General features: G+C 45.7%; 1 protein-coding gene across 1 annotated transcript in view; it reads left to right on the forward strand.

Moving 5' to 3' along the window:
• The window catches only part of IQGAP1 (IQ motif containing GTPase activating protein 1), a 156,281-nt gene that overhangs the window by 31,365 nt on the left and 102,277 nt on the right, over positions 1-22,639 (forward strand). The window contains exons 6-13 of the mRNA XM_026648480.1: positions 529-642; positions 1,009-1,187; positions 2,279-2,369; positions 3,920-4,083; positions 15,086-15,170; positions 16,036-16,199; positions 20,364-20,524; positions 21,099-21,223. Coding sequence (XP_026504265.1) covers positions 529-642; positions 1,009-1,187; positions 2,279-2,369; positions 3,920-4,083; positions 15,086-15,170; positions 16,036-16,199; positions 20,364-20,524; positions 21,099-21,223 — 1,083 coding nt within the window. The remainder of the gene's footprint in view (positions 1-528; positions 643-1,008; positions 1,188-2,278; positions 2,370-3,919; positions 4,084-15,085; positions 15,171-16,035; positions 16,200-20,363; positions 20,525-21,098; positions 21,224-22,639) is intronic.

Genomic DNA, 22,639 nt, shown 5'->3' on the forward strand with positions numbered 1-22,639 from the left:
AACTTCATTTGTGTTTAGTGGGTGGGGGATTCCTCCCATACTAGCTGGGGAAGGAGACTCCAGAATTTTAGGAGGAAGTTTTATTCTGAATTATTTAGTTATTGGCTCTGTTAACAGTAGTATGTCTCCACTGTCTCTCCCTCCCCTTCCCTTGGCTTTAGTCTTTTTCCTTCCAGAGAACCAGCTGCAGAAGAAAACAAGCTTTGTAGGATGTTGTGTATGTACTTTCCTTGCCCTGCTGGCAGCCATACTTTGAGATGTACAGGGATCACGTAATCTGTTTCAAACCTTTGTCGCTAGGAGCACAAAACTATGTAGTGAGACAGACTTCTGTGAGGCCCTCCCATTTGAATGACTGGAACGAATATAGGAGAGTTTTGTCTCTTCTCAGACTGCATGCACAAAGTATTTGTGAAAGGGCAATTTGCAATCTATTGTAGCTGTTCTAATTTTTCTGTGGCAATAGCTGATCTTAGGGCTGATTCTAAATGTTCTGCCCACATTACATCCTTTCCCTTTATGTTTCAGAGGAGGAGATCAGTAACATGAGGAGTGAGCTGGAGAAGTATGGAATTCAGATGCCTGCCTTCAGCAAGATTGGAGGAATTTTAGCTAACGAACTCTCTGTGGATGAAGCAGCATGTAAGGGGAAATGGATTTTCATCCTCTGTGACTGTTTAAATTGCCAGATTGGATAGAAAGTGCATGTTATAGTGCTGGCTCTAATAGTCCCTATTGTTTAAGTCAACACAGGCCTTCTATGGCCAAGACATTTTTGTTAGAAAATCTGAATGTGATTTGGTCAAAATCAAACTACAATATCAGGAAATAAGTACTACCGTTGTCAAAAATACAAAGTCGTACTTATAATTTATATACTGATAATTCTTGCAACAATGCCAAAGCTCTAGTCAGCTGTTTTCTTCTTTACCAGATAAGCCTTTAATTTATTACAGGACAGAGCATTCATCTTTGCAGTTAACAGGGAAACTGTGATTTGTTTTTCAGTGCATGCTGCTGTTATTGCCATTAATGAAGCAATTGACCGCCAAGTTCCGGCTGACACCCTGTTGGCAATGAAAAACTCCAATGCCATGTTGGTGAATCTTGATGAACTGCTGGCATCAATCTATCAGGACACATTGTATCGGGCAAAGAAGGACAAGATGGAGAATGCCAAAAACAGGGTAAAAATCAATGTTCCTTTCTAGTTACGAATTCATGTTCATTGTATTGTTCATTATGTCACCAGAGGAGATTGCTCATGGAATCCAGTGAAACCATATTGTTCAGTCTTTTGTGTAAGATGTTAGGCCAGATTTATCCTTAGTGAAATTCCATTGTAGTTTCCAGGGATTAATTTAATCTATTATGAGATTGAAGAAAACAGACATTATAGTTTTACATCTGATTTGCAGTTGAATCTCTTACACACAGATTCCCAAGGAATATGCATGGTGGAAGAACATAGAGGAGCTGTCTTATTCTAGACATCAATAAAGCCTGTCCTCTTTTTTTATAGAATTTTTGAGTCTTTCTAATGTATATATGTAACAAACCCACCATCCCACAAAATTTGAACTATTTCTAGAACTTCACCTAGACTAAACTTGCTTAGTGAATCTCGTTCTCCAAGTCTACCTAGGCTGTGAGTAATCCTACTCTATAGAGGCTGATATTTAGAAGCACTACACATCCGAGTCTAAACACTATGGTCCCAAAAGCTTGGTATGTCACTTTGTAAATGAATCTGCTTACAGAATTCTACCCAAACTATCGGTTGTCTGCTCTCTGCCATAGTGATAGGCAAATTAGCAATACTTAGATATGTGGCCTGTTCTGGAATATCATATCCATTTATTTGGCTTGGAACATTTCCAGTTTGAGAACCTGTATGTGTCTGCCTAACTGGATCTATTGCATTATACGTCCTGGGATTCCTTCTGTGTGCCCACACAGAGCTGTTAAATGAAATCATCCAGTCTTATGTATTGTATATCCTTCTCTGTTTGCTGGAGATTTATACTTTCTCTCTCTGTGTGCGTGTGCGTGTGCGTGTGTGTGTGTGTGTGTGTACACCTAGGGATATTCACTTCCAGGACTTGCTTTTATGTGTGTGTAGTTGTTACTGACCTCTTGTGCCGTGGTTTAGAACTTCATGTAGGTGTACATTAGTTATGTTCATTGCCCTTTCTGTTGGAGGACTGTAAGAGGCCTGTAAACAACACACTGCAAAGTCTGCTCTAGAGCTGCATTGATAATTTTGTTTCATTGTCAGACTGGCTCTGAGAATTCAGAGAGAGAAAGGGATGTGTACGAAGAGCTGCTGACTCAAGCTGAAATTCAGGGCAATGTCAACAAAGTCAACAGTAAGTTTCCCACTGAACTAATAGGCCTGGATAAAGAGTATTCAGACTTGTGTGGCTCCTTTACTCCCCCTTCCATCCCTGTACTTTGAACTAAGTTGAGTAGCTCTCCTTGCTGTATTTGTTCATAGTATTTCTCTATATCAGGGGTCGGCAACCTTTCAGAAGTGGTATGCCAAGTCTTCATTTATTCACTCTAATTTAAGGTTTTGCGTGCCGGTAATACATTTTAACGTTTTTAGAAGGTCTCTTTCTATAAGTCTATATTATGTAACTAAACTATTGTATGTAAAGTAAACAAGATTTTCAAAATGTTTAAGAAGCGTGATTTAAAATTAAATTAAAATGCTGATCTTACGCCGCCAGCCTGAGGTTCTGTTCACCTAGGCCGGCAGAGGGCTGATCAGGGCCTGCGGCCGGGACCCCAGACCTGGGGGTGGGGGGGTGTTTCAAGGGTCAGGGCAGAGGGCTGGGGGAGGGGGTTCAGGGCAGAAGGCTGGGGTGTGTGTGGCGGGGGTTCAGAGATCAGGGCTGGGGGCTGTGGGGGGTGCAGGGCAGAAGGCTAGGTGTGTGTTGGGGTGGGGGGGTTCAGGGCAGAGGGCTGGGTGTGTGTGGGGGTGCAGGGCAGAAGGCTGGGGGTATGGGGGGTGCAGGGCAGAAGGCTGGGTGTGTGTTGGGGTGTGGGGGGTTCAGGGCAGACAGCTGGGGGTATGGGGGGTGCAGGGCAGAAGGCTGAGTGTGGGGGAGGGTTCAGGGCAGAAGGATGGGGCTGTGAGGGTGCAGGGCAGAGGGATGGGTGTGTGTTGGGGTGGGGGGGTTCAGGGCAGAGGGGTGGGGGTGCAGGGCAGAAGGCTGGGGTGCTCGGCTCATGGGGGTGCTCCCAGCCCCCTGCCCTGAGCCGCTCAGGGCAGGGGGCTGGAAGGGATATGCCCTGTTCCACCCCTTTCCCCCAGGCTCCGTCCCTACCTCTCTCTGTGTCCTCTATGGAGCAGTGTGCACGCTGCCGCTCTTCCCCCTCACCCTCACTAGGGCCATCAGCTGATTGGCCAGGGATGGAGAGGAGGAGGGGCAGGAAAGCACCACTGGGGGAAGAAGTGGGGGAGAGGAAAGCTTGGCTGCCGCAGAACCAAGCTTCTGCCTCCTGCCCCCGCAGGGGAGAGCAGGGGGGTTGAGTGGGCCTGGGGTCCGGGACCGCGGCAGGGAGCTGCATGCCACTCAAAATCGGCTCGCGTGCCGTGTTTGGCACACGTGCCGTAGGTTGCCGACCCCTGCTCTATATTATGAATTCATCCTGCCCCTTGTCCCTCCCCTGGCCCCTTAAAGAAGTGCAGGATCTCCATTAAACTCTGTGCCCTGAGTATTACATACCATTTTCATCTCTTTCACTTGTTAAAGTCCTCCTGAGTGATTTTGGAGTCTGACTTGGAGACTTCCAGGCCTAAACTATCAGTCAGTAGTGTTCAGGAAGAGATGCCTTTGAGGCCTCTGCTATAGAAGCCTAATGATTGCTACATTTAGCTTTTGACCCTTACTTTACTTTGCTCTCTCCCTAGCACATTCAGCCCTATCAAAGATAGATCTGGTTTTGGAACAGGGAGATGCATTAGCTTTATTTGAAGTTTTGACATCACCAGCCCTGGGACTCCGAGGATTACAGCGAGAAAATTGTGACTGGTATCTCAAGCAGCTCTTGAGTGACAGGCAGCAGAAACAGGAGGTATGGAAAAGCATATGTAATCATTGTGAAAGTATTTATAATACCACAAACCATCACACATTAATTATATGGGATGATCACAAACCTCCCATATGAGAGTTAATGTTACTTTGGAAAACTTTAAAAAGTATTTAAAAAGTAAACTTAGTAATCCAACAGCATAACACATGTGCAAGAGATATTGTGATTGTGTACGTATAATGGAATACTTGATGGTATGGTATAAAGGCTTTATTAGTGTGAGTTTGAAACGGCAGCATTACTCATGAATGGTAAATGTCACAACTTAAAGGCTGATATTTCAGGGTCTTCAAGGGCTGGGAGTGAATCCTAGGGACCCACTACAATATTGAGGAACTCTTATATCCAGTAATTTAAAGTTTGCAGATTTCAAAGTAATCATATTTTTGTGTATGGAAAAGCAGTTCCTAGTTCAAGACTAAATCTTGCTCATTCTGGACCTCGGACAGGTGTGATTATTGAGGGGGAGCGTCCACCTTTGGGAGTATGGAAAGGAAGTATTTTTGTGACGGGTTTGAACCTGCTCAGGGTCTGGAACATTATTGTAGTGAACAGAGTGCATGATAAATGTATTTATTACATAGCTGTAACCTCAGCATAGGAGAAGAGTTTATATAAAGTGTGTGTATATAACTATAATAATATATATGTATACACTTAAATGTAAAATATAAATAAATACATAATGAATATATATGTATGTATATAACGTTTTATGCTCTTACTTTACTATGTTCAGTGCTCAAGTACTTTATTGTAAATACCTATGATACAGATAAGCATATAATATTTTTTCCTTATAGATAACTTAAAGATTATCTTCTTATTTTAAGCCTAACTTTCAGTGAATTTTGCATGTATATTGTATATGAATGTTGTTTATAGAATGCATTAGTGTAGTTTTCTGAACTTAGTAGGGCCTCAAAGTAAACTAGTTTATGTAATATTTGTATGCATATTATTACGGAGGACTGCAATGGTGGAGGGGATAATTATTACTATGGTATATTTTTAATAATTTGTCTTTTACAAGGTCTAACATGGTAAAGAAGTAGGATACCAAGTACATTCAGAGCCAGGAATAAAGGCAACAATTCAGTTTATTCAACTGAGAATAAAGCTCTGACATTTTTGAAGTCCATGAGCAGACAAACATTAAGAAGATAAAGATCATTATTACATTTCATAATTCTGGTTGAGTCTATTGGCAACCCTCCTAAAATTGTTGAGCTGTCATAGGTCTTATGGCGGGTCAACACATTTTCTACTTGAAGATTGATTTATTCATAATGCTCTTCACTATAGCATTTGAGTGTCTCATAGACATTAACTTATCCTCTGCCCTTGGGAGGTAGGAAAGTATTATCCCAATTTTACAGATTATAGGCATCCCAGCAGAAGTAGATTTTGATGAGGGATTTGCAGTGGGCGTACCTGTTCCTAATGAACTGCCTCCTCACATGATGATGGGTTTTGAAACTTTCTATACAAGAGAAGAGCCTGCTTAGCTTGGTAGGGGAAGAGACCTGCAAGAAAACTAGGATCAGGGAGAGACATGTAGAAGAGTTTTCCTGCTCCCGACAATAGAGCCAGATGGAGGCAGAGAGTGCTAGGAGGCTCTCTGAAGTGGGCCAAAGGAAAAGAGAGAGAGAGAGAGAGAGCCATGCACAAACACAAGGAAGGGGCTGTGGAAAAGGCCTACAAGCAGGTGGAGGTAAAAAGTGGTTGAGGGAGTTTAAGCAAGGGGGCTGAGAAGGTGAACCATTTTAGTTCAGAAAAGGGCAACTAAAATGATTAGGGGTTTGGAACGGGTCCCATATGAGGAGAGATTAAAGAGGCTAGGACTTTTCAGCTTGGAAAAGAGGAGACTAAGGGGGGATATGATAGAGGTCTATAAAATCATGAGTGGTGTGGAGAAAGTGAATAAGGAAAAGTTATTTACTTGTTCCCATAATATAAGAACTAGGGGCCACCAAATGAAATTAATGGGCAGCAGGTTTAAAACAAATAAAAGGAAGTTCTTCACACAGCGCACAGTCAACCTGTGGAACTCCTTGCCTGAGGAGGTTGTGAAGGCTAGGACTATAACAGGGTTTAAAAGAGAACTAGATAAATTCATGGAGGTTAAGTCCATTAATGGCTATTAGCCAGGATGGGTAAGGAATGGTGTCCCTAGCCTCTGTTTGTCAGAGAGTGGAGATGGATGGCAAGAGAGAGATCACTTGATCATTACCTGTTAGGTTCACTCCCTCTGGGGCACCTGGCATTGGCCATTGTGGGTTGACAGGATACTGGGCTGGATGGACCTTTGATCTGACCCAATATGGCCGTTCTTATGTTCTTATGCTTGTACAGTGTGTCTGGGCCGGAACTCAGAGTAGAAGGAGGGCCGAACCCCTACAGGCTTATTGAGGAAGGTGATGTGAAACCTTCCTCTCCACCTTCCTCCCCCCGACATAAGGAGTGGAAGAATTTTTGAGCCTGGAGTTGGGTTGATGATCCAACCTGAGATTGCTGAATGATTGTTTGTTTTGGACTTTCTGTTTACTTTGGGAAAAGGGGATGGGTTTATGATTTGGCCAGAGGCCAGTAAGAAGCACTGGAGTTGGCCTAGCCAAAAGTGGGAGATTGAAATGCCTACAGCCAGAAGAGGGAAACTGAGGCTCAGAGCACTAGGTTCCAAGGTAATTGTGTCACATGCACTTTCACAAGCCAGCGGTCAGATGGATGACTAGCTTAATGAGTGTATAGTAATTCCCAGTTTGAGATATCTGACAGTGATATTGAAAGGTCTTTAGCCTTTGCAGCAAGCTCCAAGTAATAAAGAATTGTTCTTCAAGTATGTGTCAGTTTGGATCCCACTCTACCTAGGGAGGTGGTGGAGTCTCCTTCCTTGGAGGTTTTTAAGGCCCGGCTTGACAAAGCCCTGGCTGGGATGATTTAGTTGGGAATTGGTCCTGCTTTGAGCAGGGGGTTGGACTAGATGACCTCCTGAGGTCCCTTCCAACCCTGATATTCTATGATTCTAAGATACGTGCATGCCTATGCATGTGAGATCAGACTCTTTTAATAGCACTGTTGGGCCGTGCCTGCGCCATGTATGTCCTTGTGCCCCTCCACCCAAGAGAATAAAGGGCAGAGCAGCCATAGGTGTTCCTCAGCTCTCTCACTGCTACTGGAAGCAAGATGGAACAAGTGGTGTCTTCACGCTACTCCTGAGCAGAATCTGCTTCTTGCAAATTAATTAGTTAGATAGGGTTAATTCCTTTTCCTCCTTTTTTATTTAATTCTGTTATAAACCCAAACAGATTTAAATTTAAATTTTCCTTGGCACTTTGCACCCCTATCTGGGCCAAAAATGGTGGATTCAAAGCTCTTGGGCTTCAAACCATAGCCATCCTGTGACAGACTTATGCCATTCACAGATGGCCATGGCCGCTGTCTTTTTTTGTCTCAGTGAGAGCCATGTGCTAGATAGCTGCTTGGTTTGCCATTCCTTTTCAATTGGAACACTCATCTGAAGTTATATCCCTTGGAACAATCAATGAGAGAGAGTACAGATCCTGAAGAGTGAGGATTGACTTCAAAGATGGATCCAGTCTCTTCTAGGTCCCAGAGTCAGCCAATGCCTCTGCTGGCTGGCACACAGGGCATACTGTGTTGGTACCTGCAAAAATTGCACAGCACCCTCAGGAAAGGATTCAGGACCATCAAAGACCATTTTGCCATGGACTCCCACCTCAGCACTGAAAACTGGTATGGCTTCCTTGTTGAGGCAAGGGAGATCTGAAGACTGGGATAGGCATAGTTCCCTGCATTGATTTCCCTCTCTTCAGGGCCGGCTCCAGGGTTTTGGCCGCCCCAAGCAGCCAAACAAAAAAAACAAAACAAAACAAAAAATCGCGATCTGCGGCGGCAATTCGGCGGGAGGTCCTTTGCTCCGAGTAGGAGTGAGGGATCGTCCGCCGAATTGCCACCGAACAGCTGGATGTGCCGCCCCTCTCCGAAGTGGCCGCCCCAAGCACCTGCTTGGTAAGCTGGTGCCTGGAGCCGGCCCTGCCCCTCTTCCCATAGAGACTCAACCCATCATTCTCGTGCATACTTCTTGACCACGTTAGCTTGCATGTACATGACAACACTAGCCAGATTTCACTTGTGTTGATTACAGGGCTGGCTAAGGTCGGTGTATCATCTCACCATCAAATGATCATGTGAGTTGTGGTCCCAGCTCGCATTCTGTTGCCGCTGAATCATAGAATATCAGGGTTGGAAGGGACCTCAGGAGGTCATCTAGTCCAACCCCCTGCTCAAACCAGGACCATTCCCCAACTAAATCATCCCAGCCAGGGCTTTGTCAAGCCTGACCTTAAAAACCTCTAAGGAAGGAGATTCCACCACCTCCCTCGGTAACCCATTCCAGTGCTTCACCACCCTTCTAGTGAAAAAGTTTTTCCTAATATCCAACCTAAACCTCCCCCACTGCAACTTGAGACCATTACTCCTTGTTCTGTCATCAGCTACCACTGAGAACAGTCTAGATCCATCCTCTTTGGAACCCCCTTTCAGGTAGTTGAAAGCAGCTATCAAATCCCCCCTCATTCTTCTCTTCTGCAGACTAAACAATCCCAGTTCCCTCAGCCTCGCCTCATAAGTCATGTGCTCCAGCCCCCTAACCATTTTTGTTGCCCTCCGCTGGACTCTTTCCAATTTTTCCACATCCTTCTTGTAGTGTGGGGCCCAAAACTGGACACAATACTCCAGGTGAGGCCTCACCAATGTCGAATAGAGGGGAATGATCACCTCCCTCGATCTGCTGGCAATGCCCCTAATTATACAGCCCAAAATGCTGTTAGCCTTCTTGGCAACAAGACACACTGTTGACTCATATCCAACTTCTCGTCCACTGTAACCCCTAGGTCCTTTTCTGCAGAACTGCTTCCTAGCCATTCAGACCCTAGTCTGTAACAGTGAATGGGATTCTTCCATCCTAAGTGCAGGACTCTGCACTTGTCCTTGTTGAACCTCATCAGGTTTCTTTTGGCCCAATCCTCTAATTTGTCTAGGTCCCTCTGTATCCTATTCCTACCCTCCAGCGTATCTACCACTCCTCCCAGTTTAGTGTCATCTGCAAACTTGCTGAAAGTGCAGTCCACACCATCCTCCAGATCATTAATGAAGATATTGAACAAAACCGGCCCCAGACCGACCCTTGGGGCACTCCGCTTGAAACCGGCTGCCAACTAGACATGGAGCCGTTGATCACTACCCGTTGTGCCCGATGATCCAGCCAGCTTTCTATCCACCTTATAGTCCATTCATCCAACCCATACTTCTTTAACTTGCTGGCAAGAATACTGTGGGAGACTGTATCAATAGCTTTGCTAAAGTCAAGGAATAACACATCCACTGCTTTCCCCTCATCCACAGACCCAGTTATCTCCTCATAGAAGGCAATTAGGTTAGTCAGGCATGACTTGCCCTTGGTGAATCCATGCTGACTGTTCCTGATCACTTTCCTCTCCTCTAAGTGCTTCAGAATTGATTCCTTGAGGACCTGCTCCATGATTTTTCCAGGGACTGAGGTGAGGCTGACTGGCCTGTAGTTCCCCGGATCCTCCTCCTTCCCTTTTTTAAAGATGGGCACTACATTAGCCTTTTTCCAGTCATCCGGGACCTCCCCCGATCACCATGAGTTTTCAAAGATAATGGCCAATGGCTGTGCAATCACATCCGCCAACTCCTTTAGCACCCTCGGATGCAGCGCATCCGGCCCCATCGACTTGTGCTCATCCAGTTTTTCTAAATAGTCCCGAACCACTTCTTTCTCCACAGAGGGCTGGTCACCTTCTCCCGATACTGTGCTGCCCAGTGCAGCAGTCTGGGAGCTGACCTTGTTTGTGAAGACAGAGGCAAAAAAATCATTGAGTACATTTAGCTTTTTCCACATCCTCTGTCACTAGGTTGCCTCCTTCATTCAGTAAGGGGCCCACACTTTCCTTGACTTTCTTCTTGTTGCTAACATACCTGAAGAAACCCTTCATGTTACTCTTAACATCTCTTGCTAGCTGCAACTCCAAGTGTGATTTGGCTTTCCTGATTTCACTCCTGCATGCCTGACCAATATTTTTATACTCCTCCTTGGTCATTTGTCCAATCTTCCACTTCTTGTAAGCTTCTTTTTTGCGTTTAAGATCAGCAAGGATTTCACTGTTAAGCCAAGCTGGTCGCCTGCCATATTTACTGTTCTTTCTACACGTCGGGATGGTTTTTTCCTGCAACCTCAATAAGGATTCTTTAAAATACAGCCAGCTCTCCTGGACTCCTTTCCCCCTCATGTTATTCTCCCAGGGGATCCTGCCCATCAGTTCCCTGAGGGAGTCAAAGTCTGCTTTTCTGAAGTCCAGGGTCCGTATTTTGCTGCTCTCCTTTCTTCCTTGTGTCAGGATCCTGAACTTGACCATCTCATGGTCACTGCCTCCCAGGTTCCCATCCACTTTTGCTTCCCCTACTAATTCTTCATGGTTTGTGAGCAGCAGGTCTAGAAGAGCTCTGCCCCTAGTTGGTTCCTCCAGCACTTGCACCAGGAAATTGTCCCCTCCACTTTCCAAAAAGTTCCTGGATTGTCTGTGCACCGCTGTATTGCTCTCCCAGCAGATATCAGGGTGATTAAAGTCTCCCATGAGAACCAGGGCCTGCGATCTAGTAACTTCTGCTAGTTACCAGAAGAAATCCTCGTCCACTTCATCCCCCTGGTCTGGTGGTCTATAGCAGACTCTGACCACAACATCACTCTTGTTGCTCACACTTCTCAACTTTATCCAGAGACTCTCAGGTTTTTCTGCAGTTTCATACCGGAGCTCTGAGCAGTCATACTCCTCTCTTACATACAACGCAACTCCCCAACCTTTTCTGCCCTGCCTGTCCTTCCTGAACAGTTTGTATCCATCCATGACAGTACTCCTGTCATGTGAGTTATCCCACCAAGTCTCTGTTATTCCAGTCACATCATAATTCCTTGACTGTGCCAGGACTTCCAGTTCTCGCTGCTTGTTTCTCAGGCATCTTGCATTTGTGTGTAGGCACTTAAGATAACTTGCTGATTGTCCCGCTTTCTCAGTCTGAGACAGGAGTCCTCCCCTCTTGCACTCTCCTGCTCGTGCCTCCTCCCGGTATCCCATTTCCCCACTTACCTCAGGGCTTTGGTCTCCTTCCCCCGGTGAACCTAGTTTAAAGCCCTCCTCACTAAGTTAGCCAGCCTGCTTGCGAAGATGCTCTTCCCTCTCTTCGTTAGGTGGAGCCCGTCTCTGCCTAGCACTCCTCCTTCTTGGAACACCATCCCATGGTCGAAGAATCCAAAGCCTTCTCTCCAACACCACCTGCGTAGCCATTTGTTGACTTCCACAATTCGACGGTCTCTACCCAGGCCTTTTCCCTGCACAGGGAGGATGGACGAGAACATCACTTGCGCCTCAAACTCCTTTATCCTTCTTCCCAGAGCCACGTAGTCTGCAGTGATCCGCTCAGACCCCAAGAACATTTGGAAAAGGGTACATTTCTCTATACTTCCTCCTACAAAGACACTGATCAGAGAGGCATCAGGCACAGGTTGGGGCACATACTTGGACCACTTCCAGATACAAGGAACTTGATCCCCAAAAGACTTGACTCTGTACATCAGCATTCTAGAATTATGAGCAATCAGACTAATTTGCACATCATTCCAACCTGTTCCACGTTCTACTGTGCAGATTTTCACAGACAACATTTTTGCAAATGTTTTATATAAACAAGGAAGGAAGGGAGCACCTGCTCATTACCTCATGTCAGGAGGCTATCAAGATATGGACATTATGTCAAAATAGGATACAGTAACTCCTCGCTTAACGTTGTAGTTATGTTCCTGAAAAATGCTACTTTAAGCAAAACGATGTTAAGCGAATCCAATTTCCTCATAAGAATTAATATAAATGGAGGGGGTTAGGTTCCAGGGAAATTTTTTTTGCCAGACAAAAGACTATATATATATATATATATATACACGCACACATATATACACAGTATAAGTTTTAAATAAACAATTTAATACTGTACACAGCAATGATGATTGTGAAGCTTGGTTGAGGTGGTGAAGTCAGAGGGTGGAAGAGGGTGGGATATTTCCCAGGGAATGCCTTACTGCTAAATGATGAACTAGCACTCGGCTGAGCCCTCAAGGGTTAACACATTGTTGTTAATATAGCCTCACACTCTACAAGGCAGCACGAATAGAGGGAGGGGAGACAGCATGGCAGACAGAGACACACACGATGTGTGAGAGAGAGAGACGCGCATTGCCCCTTTAAGTACGTTGACCCCACTGTAAGTACATTGCCTTTTTAAGTAGATTAGCAAATTGAGAGAGCAGGAGCAGCACATGGCAGTGGGGAGAGGGACAGCTGAACTGCCCAGCAATTGATAGCCTGCTGGGCGGCTGCCGCACAGGGAACTTAGGAGAGCGGGGAGCTGATGGCGGGCTGCCGGTCCACCTTGGTTCCAAGCCCCCTTCAGCTAGCTCCAACGGGCTACTCTTCCTGAAAGCAGTGGACAAAGCAGGCAGCTGCCAAACAACGTTATAAGGGAGCATTGCGCAACTTTAAACAAGCATGTTCCCTAATTGATCAGCAACGAAACAATGTTAACCGGGATGACTTTAAGTGAGGAGTTACTGTAACTCCAATAGCACTTCATCTCCAGGAGTCTCAACAGTTTAGCGGACTTCCTAAGCAGACAATCCATCAAGAGCCACAAGACGTCTCTGAAGAGCTCCATCATTACATCAGTATTTCACCTAAGGGAAAAAACCTATTATTGACTTGTTTACCTCCAGAGACAACGAAGTGTCCAGTCGTTTGATTCGAGGGGCATGAACCCAGCTTCCTTTCTCATATTTGATTCAAGGGGCATGAACCCAAGAGGCCTTTCTCATATTGTAGGAGTGAGGTCTCGTATGCATTTCCATCGATTCTCAGGGTGATGAGCAAAAATAGGCAGGAGGCAGTCATGCTAATCTTGATAGCTCCATGTTGGCCGAGGCCGTTCTGATTAACAGATCTCAGGATGTCTGTTAGGCTCCGGTACCACTTCCAGACTCTCCAGATATAATATCACAGAATCAAGGCCAAATTCATCTAGACAGTTGCCACATCTGACAGTCTGGAAGTTGGCAGGTTGAGTGCTACTGACAGATACCTCTGTATAAGTACAAGAGCTCCTACTCATCTCATGGTATCCAGATTTTTAAAGGGATGACTACATACTTACCTATCTGTTAGAGAATCCCTAGTGATGTGGGATCTTAATGTTGTCCTTACAAACCTCATGGAGAGAGATCCCCCTTTTAATCTCTCTTGGAGTGCTTTTTACACCACCTTATTTTGAAGACCGCCTTTTTGATTAGGAGAATTCAGTCCCATCGTGCAAGTTTGGGAATTCAGTATCCCAGAAGCAAATGCAAAAGAACCATCCCACAGATCATCTTGCTTTTTCTGAAGAAGGGCAGCAATTTCTGCTCTGTGGACCTGACTGAGGTTATTGGCTCATAGAGATGCTTCCCAAATACTGGAGCCCCTGAGTTATGCTATGGGAACAATACTACCAATCTTATTTTTTGCCCTTTGGACTAGAATTTTTGCTGAATCATCCAAGCAGATCTGCCCAACCAAGGAGCACATGTTTTCTCCTGTCAGGCTGATGTCTATTCTCTGATGTCACTTTAGTGCATCAGTATTGAATGTTGAGTTCTTAAGGTTCATGATGAACTTTCCTAACTATCAACTTCTCTCCAGCTGACAATTGGAGTACAGTGGAGCCCCACCAGAAATGAAAGTATTTGGAGATTAGGGGAAATGAATAACCATCAGTAGAAATGGTTGACTTTCATCCATGGCTAATAACATTGCCCTTAGGAGCCGGAAAAAACCTTGAGAGCTTAGAGTTTCAGCTGTCTTGTACTAGGAAGTTGAGCTTTGGTGGCTGGTCACTATTGGAGCCAGGATACTAGACTAGATGGACCATGGGTCTGATCCAGTATAGCAATTTCCATGTTTCTGGGACCCAGAAATGAGAATCATACAAGCTGATACAATTAGGAGTCCATATATCCCATTTTGGCTGGGACAGTCCCCTTTTTAAGCCCTCTTCCAAGCGTCATGATTTTTTTGGCAGGACTGGGCTTTTGTCTCATTTGCATTTGCCAACTGATCATCAGTTGGCAAGAACAAACAGGACAAATATCCAGTTTTACTAAAAAAGTGGAGCATGCACCCCTAGTGGGGTATGGGGTGTGGAGGAATGTTCGGGAGGGGAGGGGAGAGGAAGCGTTAACGCCAGTCCCGCAGGGCTTGGGCGAGCAGTGACGCCATGCAGCTTGGGTCAGCCACGCACTTGGGATGGAGGGGACCCTAAGGCCAGCTCTCCGTGGGGAAAGGGGCTTGTGCAAGCTCTGCATGGGGAAAGGGGCTTGAGTAAGCCCCATGCAGTGTCCTGTTTTCCCTTTGGGAAATATAGTCACCCTAGATATAATCAAAGAAGGAGAACTATTTTTGAAAGCTTCTGTCTGGAATTAATTATTCCCATTTGCAAAAATGGGGAATCTGAGAAATTAGAGGACTTGCCCAAGGCTTCACAGCAAGTTAATGACAAAGATCCAGATGGAGACTTATCTGGCTCTTAGCCCCATGTTCAATTTTCTAGACCTGCTTGGCACCTACAGTCTCATAGAAGGCATCAGACTTAAGCCAACCTTGTCTCTTTCACCAAATGCACTGTAAGTGTCTGGTTTGTTATTTCTTTCTCCTACATCTGTAGAATTCTGACTGTTTGCATAGGGTTGTGCATGGGTAGAATTTCACAGGGAGAAGCTGCTGTTTGTGTTGTTTTGTTTGAATAAAGTCACAAGAGGGTCAACATTTTTTTTCCTTGTGTGTGATTTATTTTTCTACAGGCTGGCCTGGCAGGCCCCCTGCAGAAGGAGGAGTTGCAGTCTGGGGTGGATGCTGCTAACAGTGCAGCACAACAGTACCAGCGAAGTAAGGAGCCTTTCAGCAGAGCTTATAGCTGAGGAATTGGTGGAGGTGATCAGAGGGTTGAGGCAATGTATCATTTATACCCTTGTTGTAACACCAACATCAGCTCTTGCGGTTCTTTGTGACTTCCCTGTAAACACCTCAGGGCTAGTGAGAAGCTTGCAGAAAGCCAGCATCTGTGATTCTTTTCAGTCTCCCCAGAATAGCACTTATAACCCAGGTTATAATATAGGTTATTCTTTAACCTATGCATTTTAAAAATACACTTAGGAAACTTGTCCACTGTAAGTGACTTCTGTACTTCAAAGCTTATACCTATCTCTGGGTCCTGGGTCTGTGAAGGAAATCCTGGTAGCTCCATGGGGCAGAGTCAGAGGTTACCTGGAGATCCTCATTGTGGATGCAATAACTATGGTTCCTTGCAACTCTGGCCGCTTTCAAGTATCAGATTAGGAGACAGTTAATTGCAGGTGTAAACCCTAATCCTCTAACTACTTGATTTGCACTTGCTAAAGAGATGTTGCCCTTCTGAAAATTTACTCTGAAACTAGGTTAGTTTATTTTATTTTCCTGATACAAAGGCTGTTGCTGGAATTGACCGATATAAAATGATTGAAAACTACCTTAGAATAATGGATTTCAAGGTCAGAAGAGACCACTGAGATCAGTCTGACCTCCTGTATAACGCAGGCCAGATAATTTCACCCAGTAATTCATGCAGTGGAGGGAATGTATTCTTGCCATTTCACCTAGGTGCCCACAGAGCAAAAGCCCTTTCCACAGTGGGTGGGTAGAAATGCCCTTATAACAGAGGTACAAGCTCTCTGCCCTCCTAACCTCTTGTGCCCTCTTTCCCTTTAATCTCCAGGGCTGGGAGCAGTTGCAAGGATTAATTCTGCAATCCAAATGGGTATTGCAGAGAAGACTGTGGCAGAACTTTTGAATCCAGAGGCTCAGTTACCACAGGTTTATCCATTTGCAGCAGATCTTTACCAGAGGGAGCTGGCAACTCTGCAGCAACAGAGCCCTGAAGTAAGTAATAGATTCTTTCCTGTTCTTGGAAAACAATCTGACGATTCCCAGCAGTATCCATCATGCTTAGCTCTTCATTCCACACCTCCTCCAGAATGTAGCTGTTTTGTGAATTCTTGAAACTATGTTGCAATTCAAAGTTTGTGTAATTTACTATTTAATTGATGAATTAAACAATAATAAATCACCAGGATCACCCAAGAGTTCTGAAGGAACTCAGATATGAAATTGCAGATCTACTAACTGTGGTACGTACTCTAACTCTTAAGTCAGCTGCTGTACTAGATGACTGGAGGATAGCTAATGTGATGCCAATTTTTAAAACAGGCTTCAGAGGCGATCCTGGCAGTTACAGGCCAGTAAGACTAACTTCAGTATCAGACAAATTGGTTGAAACTACAGTAAAGAACAGAATTATTAGACACATTGATGAACACGATATGTTGGGGAAGATTCAACATGACTTTTTTAAAGGGAAATCATGCCTCACTGATCTAGTAGCATTCTTTGAAGGGGTTAACAAACATGTGGACAAGAGTGATCCAGTGTACTTGAAGTTTCAGAAAGCTTTGACGTGAACCCTTGCCAAAGGCTCTTGCAGTCATGAGATGAGAGGGAAAGACTTCTCATGGATCAGTAACTGGTTAAAACACATGAAACAAAGGGTAAGAATAAATGGTCAGTTTTCATACTGGAGAGAGGTAAATACTGGGGCCTCCCAAGGATCTGTAGTGGGACCAGTGCTGTTCAACTTACTCATAACTGATCTGGAAAAAGGGGTAAACAGTGAGGTGGCAAAGTTTACAGATGATACAAAATTACTCAATATAGTTAAGTCCAAAGCTGACTGTAAGGGATCTTCCAAAACTGGGTGACTGGGCAACAAAATGGCAGATTAAATTCAGTGTTGATAAATGCAAAGTAATGCACATTGGAAAACATAATCCCAATTATACATGTGAAATGATGGAGTCTAAATTAGTTATTACTGCTCAAGAAAGAGATCTTGAAGTCACTGTGGATAGTTCTCTGAAAACATCTGTTCTTCATCAAGTGATGGTCCCTATATGGATTCCAAACATGGGTGTGCACGTGTGCCATGTGCTGGAGCTGGAACAGTTTTGTAGTAGTGTCCATTGATCCACTCATGTGTCATCCATATGCTCGCATCTGAGGCTATAAGAGGCTGTGTGGGTCGACACCACACCAGTTCCCTCTTACCACTGCACTCTACCGTCGGCTCCACCCCTACCAGACCCATCCTCCGAATCCGGGTGCTCCTCAGAGCCGAATCCCTCCTTTTCATGTACCCAATCTTGCAGCCCGAATCCTAGGAGCTGACCACCATATCCTCCGGCATATGACCCCTACCGGTGAGCTGTGGTTCAGATATCCCGGGGCGCATAGGCTTGGCCCTGCTGGCCTCCCTGGGACCTGTACCAGGACCACAGGGTTCTGCCATGGCATCTTACCAATTATTGCCTGCCCATTTTGTGCCATCCTCTGTTTACAACGAACCTGAGGGGGGAGGGATAGCTCAGTGGTTTGAGCATTGGCCTGCTAAACCCAGGGTTGTGAGTTCAATCCTTGAGGGGGGCATTTAGGGATTTGGGGATTGAGTTGGGGATTGGTCCTGCTTTGAGCGGGGGGTTGGACTGGATGACCTCCTAAGGTCCCTTCCAACCCTAATAATCTATGATTCTATGATCTATGACACAGTGCAGCCGGGACTGCCTGTCCCTCCTGGAGCCTCATCATCGCCGGATGAAGTTCTGATTCCACCTTTCCTCTCCCCTCTTGACGACCAGAAACAATACCAAGACCTGCTTCAGCAAGTGGCTGTAGTCTTCAGCCTCACAGTGGAACAGGTCAAGGACCCACAAAACCAGCTACTGGATATTCTGCAACTGCCAGGACCTTCCCCGACCGCATTCCCCATCCATGAGGCCATCCTGCAACCGGTGCAGTTGGTCAGGCATACACCAGCCTCCTGTGCCCCTACTCCTATGCACGCAGAGAGGCTATACTTTGTCCCATCTAAGGGCATGGACTTCTTTTTCACCCACTCACCCCCCCCAACTTGCTGGTAGTTCACGTGGCGACCAAACGCACTCACCAACAACATCTCAAGTCCACCCCTCTGGACAGAGTGGCAAGAAAGCTGGACCTTTTGTTAGAAAAGTCTACTCTTCTATAGGACTCCAGTTCCATATCGCCAGCTACCAGGCCCTGTTGGCAAAATGCTACTTTCTCAGCTACTCCAGGTTCTTGAAGATTCAGGCTCTTCTACTGCCAGACAAGCAACAAGACTTCCAGATGCTGCTGGATGAAGGGAAACTGATCACCAAGGTGAGTCTCCAGGCAGTCATGGATGCCTCCGACACCATATCACACTCGCTGGCGACAGGCATTGTACTCCAATGAGACTCCTGGGTCCAATCATCTGGGTTCTCTAAGAGTCCATACCACTCTTGAGGACCTCCCCTTTGACAACTAAAAACTTTTCAGTGACAAAACAGATGAATCCCTCCAGTCCCTCGAGGATTCTTGCGCCAAATGCTACACTCTCGCATATCCTTGCCCCTGGAGTCACGGCTCACTTCACAGGGGCGCACGCCACCACATTGGCCTGCCTAAAGGATGTACCCTGGCAGGACATTGGCCGGCCGGCCATGAGGCACTCTGTCCAGATCTTTACTGCTCACTATGCCATCACCCCAGCAGTGGAACTGTCCTACAGACTAACTTCTCGTGAGTCCTCGCACCCACTTCCATGCTGAGCACTGCTTGCTAATTACCCACATTTGGAATCCATATAGGGACCATCACTCAAAGAAGAAGAGGAGGTTACTTACCTATAACTGGAGGTTCTTTGAGATTTGGATTCCAATACCTGCACTCCCTCCCCTCTGCTGCGGACATTACTTAGTGGTAAGAGGGATACGGGAGCCGCATCGACCCGCATGGCCTCTTATAGCCTCAGATGCGTACACACGGACAATGCATGTGCGGGTCAAAGGATGCTACTACAAAACTGTTCTGGCTCCAGCGCATAGCATGCGTGTGCATCCACGTTTAGAATCCAAACAGGGAAAGAACCTGCAATTACAGGAAAGTAACCTTCTACTAAATGTGCAACAGCAGTCAAAAAGGTAACCAAATGTTATGAACCATTAGGAAAGGGATATATAAAATATGAGAGTCAATGTAATGCCACTATATAAATCCATGGTACACCAGTACCTCAAATAGTGCATGCAGTTCTGGTGGTTTCATCTAAAAAAGATGTATTAGAAATGGAAAATGTACAGAGAAGAACAACAAAAATGATTAGGGGTATGGAACAGCTTCCGTATGAGGAGAAATTAAAAAGACTGGGACTGTTCAACTTTGAAAAGAGACAACTAAGAGGGCTTATGATAGAAGTCTATAAAATCATGAACGGTGTGGAGACCGTGAATAAGGAAATGTTATTTACCCCTTCAGATAACACATGAACCAGGAGTCATCCAGTAAAATTGATAGGCAGCAGGTTTAAAACAAACAAAAGGAAGTACTTCTTCACACAAAGCACATTCAACCTGTGGAACTCATTGCCAGGGGATTTTGTGAGGGCCAAAGGTATAACTGGGTTCAAGAAAGAATTAGAGAAGTTTATGGAGGATAGGTTCATCAATGGCTATTAGCTAAGATGGTTAGGGACACAAACCCATGTTCTGGGTGTCCCTAAGCCTCTGACTGTCAGATTGGATGACAGGAGATGGATTACTTGATGATTGCCCAGTTCTGTTCATTCCTTTTGAAGCATCTGTCATTGGCCACTGTCAGAAGACAGGATACTGGGCTAGATGGACCATTGATCTGACCCATTATGGTTCTTATGTTTTTTATCTGTAAATCAGGGATATATTCTCTGAGCTGCATGGAGCTGTGGATTCTAATTTTTTACATCACTTGCTCTGCCTACTTGGTTTCACTTGTGATTCTCTTACTCTTCCTTGTACCACATACTTTCCCCTGTAGTTTACGGTTGCTGTGCTGTCTCCTTGTCTTCCTCGTTTACTCACTCACTGCAGTTACTGTAACTACTGCCACATTCTATCCACCTCACATGGCATAAATTTGTGAAGGATGTGTGATCCTCATTGTCCTCTTTGCATGCAGGGTAACCTCACCCATCCAGAGCTGTCAGTTGCAGTGGAGATGCTGTCGTCTGTGGCTCTGATTAACAGGGCGTTGGATTCAGGGGATGTGAACACAATTTGGAAACAACTGAGCAGTCCAGTTACAGGGCTCACTAACATTGAAGATGAGAACTCCCAGAGGTGGGTACATGTGACAGATGGATGTGGCCTCTATCAGTGCGCCAAATATTCCCTATATTATTATTATTATTATTATTATTCTCCTGACATTTCATTTTTTTCTTTTACCCTTTAATGCTATCTTTCCAAATTGTTAATCATGACATTTAGTCGCTGGTGCCCCTTTTGCCTGGTCCCATGAGCTTGCTCTCTTGCACACTGTCTCTTATGCCACCCCTTCATATTAATCATACTCACGTACAGTCTCTTGAAGTCTCTTCCCAGACTTCACATTAGTGCTGTATTCAGGTTCTTTTATGCTGTTGCTGATGCCACCCCCCCTTCACATGAAGTCCATGCTCAGTCTTCACACTGGTCTTGGACTCACTGTCTTGCATGCAGTCTCTGTGGCGCCCTGCCAGTTGCATTGATCTGGGCTCTTGTGAGCTGCTTTGGTATGTCTCCCCTTCCCCTTTTTGCATTTGTTCCAGGTTTATCTTGCATGTTAGTTCTGGACACGGTCATTAGGCTCACGTGCTAAATTGCCCTCTTAGGCCCACATGATGTCTCTTATTGTTTCTCTTGTGTATGGCAGATACATCGATGATTTGATGAAGCTGAAAGCTCAGGCACGTACAGGAGGGAATGAGTTTATCACATGGAATGATATCCAGTCATGTGTGGACCGTGTGAACATAGTGGTGCATGAGGAGCACGAGAGTAAGTGCTTCCACTTCATTCCTACTAGAGTGACCTGGATTCTAAGAAATGCCAAAACCAGATTCACATTCACTGGGATGGGGGTAGCACTATTAACGAGGTAGCTGGAGGTCTAGCTGGCACATGGTGAGAGACCTTGGCAGTTGGTGTCTTTCTAGCATTAGGAGATGCCTATATGGTGCACATAAAAAGAGCTCATTTTATCTGTGAGTAAATTCAATGCTCTCTGATAATGAAGTGTTAACAGCACGACTGCTGACGAAGAGAACAAGTATAGGCATTTCCATATACCATATGTCAAATGCAACATCTTTACCTAGATAGACAGATAAAGTCCTGGGACCAGACTCTGCAATGTGATGGGATGTGAGCATAGGTTTACCTTTCAGTCTCTGATCCAGTTTTGTTGTAGGTCTATTCAATATGTCTTTACTTCTTGGCACAAGTACTAGACATGCTAAATAGGTTCTCATGTTCTTAGGAAAATTGACAGGGGGCAGAGGGTAGCAGAAATGCATCCCAATCTGGTAACTCCTTGTTAATAGCACTAGTTAGAGCCAGCCAAACTGTCAAAACGGACCCCTTTACACCTCTGTTGAAGACATTCAATCCTGACTTGCAGCCTGTGAGGGGGCATGCATATCTCACACTGGGCCTGAAGGGATTAATCTCACACTATGGGTGGAGGAAGTTCTGCCCCTCAGACTGTAGGCGGCATGCTCCAAATGCTATGCTAGTATAAAAGAGAGCAGCCCGGCTCAGTCTGAGCTGGCTGCCGGAGAGGAAGGATCTTTGGTGGAGGCTCCCCCTGAAGAGCTATCACAGCCCTTCCCTGTGGGAGCTGGAGATCCGTGGCCATCGAAGTCCAAGAGAGTTACCTGCCCAGAGGAGCCCAGAGACCCCGATGCCCCACGGACTGCAGCTTCAGGAAGTGCGGTAGGAAGTGACCTAGGGAGGGTGGGAGAGAGTGGTATCTCCCATCTGTATGAGGTCAGCGTCTTTTGGTGGGATTCCCCGCTGACCTAGTGGTGGACCACTCCTCCCTGTTAGAGCCCTGGGTCAGGGCCAGGTGGAGTTGGGTGGGCTTGGGCCGCCACCCTCTCCCTTCCTCCCTCTCCCCCCGCCCCGGTGATGGCCCCCCAGGTACTGGCCGCTAGGGCATACTGTCCTGTGTCTGAAGGCTGCCATTTTAACTCTCGCCGCTCAGCCACGATATTGACTCTGGCTGCCAGACCACAATGCCCTGTACCTGAGGGCTGCCACTTAGACCCTGCCCGTCAGATCTCATCATGGCGAGACCTGAGACAGCCTGGTAGGCTGTAACCGCAGTACTAGCACACCCCCTGCCCACCCCAACAAGGGATGGGGTGTGCATACACCACTACACAGCCCCTGCTGCTATTCCAGTTCTGGCCC

This window comes from Terrapene carolina, unplaced genomic scaffold (genome assembly GCF_002925995.2).
Source record: "Terrapene carolina triunguis isolate 2854851 unplaced genomic scaffold, T_m_triunguis-2.0 Scaffold67, whole genome shotgun sequence".
Lineage (NCBI taxonomy): Eukaryota > Metazoa > Chordata > Testudines > Emydidae > Terrapene > Terrapene triunguis.